At 31.6% G+C, this 3,171-nt stretch overlaps 1 protein-coding gene across 1 annotated transcript; it reads left to right on the forward strand.

Moving 5' to 3' along the window:
• Positions 1–833: 833 nt before the first annotated feature.
• On the forward strand, positions 834–2,597 carry LOC107848376 (stemmadenine O-acetyltransferase). Its single transcript, XM_016693137.2, has one exon. The coding sequence runs from the start codon at positions 873–875 to the stop codon at positions 2,238–2,240; it is 1,368 nt and encodes a 455-aa protein (XP_016548623.2). The 5' UTR covers positions 834–872; the 3' UTR covers positions 2,241–2,597.
• Positions 2,598–3,171: the final 574 nt, after the last annotated feature.

A 3,171-nucleotide genomic window follows, 5' to 3' on the forward strand; every position in this document is an offset into this window, starting at 1 on the left:
TTATCATGCTGAGGGCAAAACTGAATTTTTTTTTAATCTTTACTTGTTACGTTAAAAGTGAAAACTAAAAATAAGAATTCAATTAAAAAAGTAGTGCCAGGTTAAAGAGAATGGAAAATAATTAAGAAGTGCTTTACTTAATCGCTCATGTACCAATTATTAGTTAAGTTTGTTTATTTTTAAAATTTGAATTTTGTTATTCTGATCTAAGTTATTTTCTCAATTCATTTATACTTGTCGGTTATTTCAAAATAGAATTTCACTTTTATTTGTCACTTTCAGTATATCAAGAAAAGAAAACTATTCTTCTTCATATTTTACGATTAACATTTGTTACATATTTGTCAAATCATTTTTTTCGAGACCTAATATTCCATCCATTTAAAATTATTTCTCATTTTTTTATTTGACACATTATTAAAAAAATAAATGAACGCAATAAATTTACTATACCACCCCTGTTAATATGTACTGGTTTATAAAAAAGGAAAAATATCATTATTTTTGAAACAATTTTTTTTTAAAAAGTAGATCAAGCAAATTAAAACGTCTCAATAAACCCCTCCCATTACCATTGCAACAAATTAACGTGGGGTTTTATAAACCGTAGTGACAATAAATAGGGAGGTTATTAACCTCCCAGCTTATTATTATTATTATTATTATTATTATTATTATTATTTTCTCTCCAACTTATTTGTTGGTATGCTTTAGTAAATGTTGGGAGGTAAATTCTTGCGAGCTACTTGGTTGTTATAGATATAGACCATTCATATCTTAATTTATGGAATTTTTCCAACTATAAATAAAGCTAGCTTACACTTTGGAAGAATCACATTCACAAGCAGCTAATTAACTTACAGATTAGCAATATGGAAATCATTATTCTCTCCAAGGAAAAAGTGAAACCATCCAAACCAACACCTCCAAACCTAAGAAACCACAAACGATGCCTATTTGATCAACTAGTACATGAAACATGCATCTCACCTATCTTCTTCTACAACAAGAAGAAGTCACTTTCAGAAATAAATAACGCAAATATTATTGATAATCGTCTCAAGAATTCCCTCTCGGAGACACTAACGTTGTTCTATCCGCTTGCTGGCGAGCTCAGTTCAAAAAATTCAACTTTTGTGGATTGTAATGATAATGGAGTTCTTTACGTGGAGGCTCACCTAAAGGGCGTTAGTCTAGGTGAGTTCCTTCAAAACCCTGATCTTCCACAACTCATTAAATTCCTTCCACAAAATGCCAGCATGGGTAGCAAGATGAACTATGTTCAAATTCTTGAAACCCCAGTTTCTGTCCAAGTTACTAGATTTGATTGTGGTGGGGTTGCAATTGGTGGAGTCTTGTTACATGACCTCTTGGATGGAGCTACCATGAGTAAATTTTTCAACACATGGGCTATGATTGCACGTGGCGATGATGATGGGATTGAAAAGATCGCGACTCTTGATTTCACATCATCATCACTATTGTTCCCGAATCAAAATCTTCCTCAAAATTTTCTGGAAACTAGGAACGCGTTACTTTTCAACGAGGAGAAGTCCCTTCTTAGAAGATTCGTGTTCAATGCCATAGCAATTGAAGCCATTAAGATGAAAGTGTCTAGTGAAAATGTACCTAATCCAACTCGAATCGAGGCACTAACAACTTTCATTTCGAAGCACATGATTTCAGCAACAAGAGGAGTAAAGGAAATTAGCTCAAGACCAATATGCATGGTGACACATATAGTGAACTTGAGATCAAAACTTTATCCACAATTGCTTAATGCTTTTGGGAATTTAATCTTTCTAGCAAAAAGTGATTATATAGAAATGACTGAAGTGAAGTTGCCTCACTTGATGGGAATAGTGAGAGAGATGTTTGGGAATATTAATAGTGAAAACGTAAAGGCATTATTAGAAGGTGATAATGCTCTTGATTTTGTTTTGGATATGGCAACACAAGTTGGGAAGTTGTTGCCAGTATTAGATACTTACAAGTTCTCAAGTTGGTGCAATCTTGGACTGTATGATGTTGATTTTGGATGGGGAAAACCTATTTTTGTTGCTCCTTTCATGGACACTATAGGCTCATTGAATAAGCAACAAATTATTCTGGTGGAAAATGGAAGGAATGATGGAATTGAGGCGTGGATAGTTAGAAACAATGAAGAAATGCTGGAGTTGGAGAATGATGAGGAATTTCTAGCATATGCATCTCCAAATCCTAGTGTCCATGTCCCTTGAATTATTCAATTATATTGGATGCAATAGTCATAAAAAGATGGAAATTTCTGACGTATGTTCGATAGAAAACTCATCAAAATTTGGCTCGTTAGCAACGTTTCCCATGGATTTCTGATTGATTATTCCATCAGAAATTTTCGTTTCTTAGTAGTGTGTGCTCAAATCTATATATATATATGGAGACATTGGAGGATGCTTATGTGGCACCTCTCAATGACCTTTATTTGTATTTTTCTTTTTTCTCTTTTTTTTTGGGGGAATTTCTCCCATATATTTTGCATTTATGTGTTATATATAAAGTCCCCCAAAAATGCTTAATCAATTCCCATAAATCTAAATCGTATTTATTTCAATTGATATAACTTTCACTAATTTAACATAATTGTAGAGTGGTTACAAATCTCTTCACCTTTTCATTTCTTCTCATATTCTCATTATAAAGTTTACATATTTTCATAGTTTTTCATTTTTGTAAAACATCAAAGAGTGACAATAAGGAACAGTAATAGCAATTTATTTATATTATTCATTTCATATGTTGTTTTCACAATATCATTTTGAGAATGCTTCTAAACATATTTGCATATTATTTATATCAAGCTTAGATTTGTTCATCGGTTAAGTATGAGCAGTTTTTTTTTTCTAATTGACTTATTTTGTTGTTATTTTTTGGGATTATTCAGGTCTTCAATTTGAAAGAGCATGACAATCAGATGCTTGTCAAAGTTGCCTCAATTTGAATGTAAATTAATGTACAAATTTAAAAGAACATGTATCATATACTCTCATGGATGTTGAGTTTGAAATATAGACAAGGTAATATGATATATGCTGATGAATTAACCCAAACAGACTTTCATAATATAATTTTTATGTTGGTATGTACCACAATTTTTTTTATTCTTAACTGGTATGATAGTTTCATTCTTTC

This window comes from Capsicum annuum, chromosome 11 (genome assembly GCF_002878395.1).
Source record: "Capsicum annuum cultivar UCD-10X-F1 chromosome 11, UCD10Xv1.1, whole genome shotgun sequence".
Lineage (NCBI taxonomy): Eukaryota > Viridiplantae > Streptophyta > Magnoliopsida > Solanales > Solanaceae > Capsicum > Capsicum annuum.

Bases quoted from the DNA above. Each gene is read 5' to 3' on its own strand.
- LOC107848376 (XM_016693137.2), top strand. From the start codon at position 873: ATGGAAATCATTATTCTCTCCAAGGAAAAAGTGAAACCATCCAAACCA.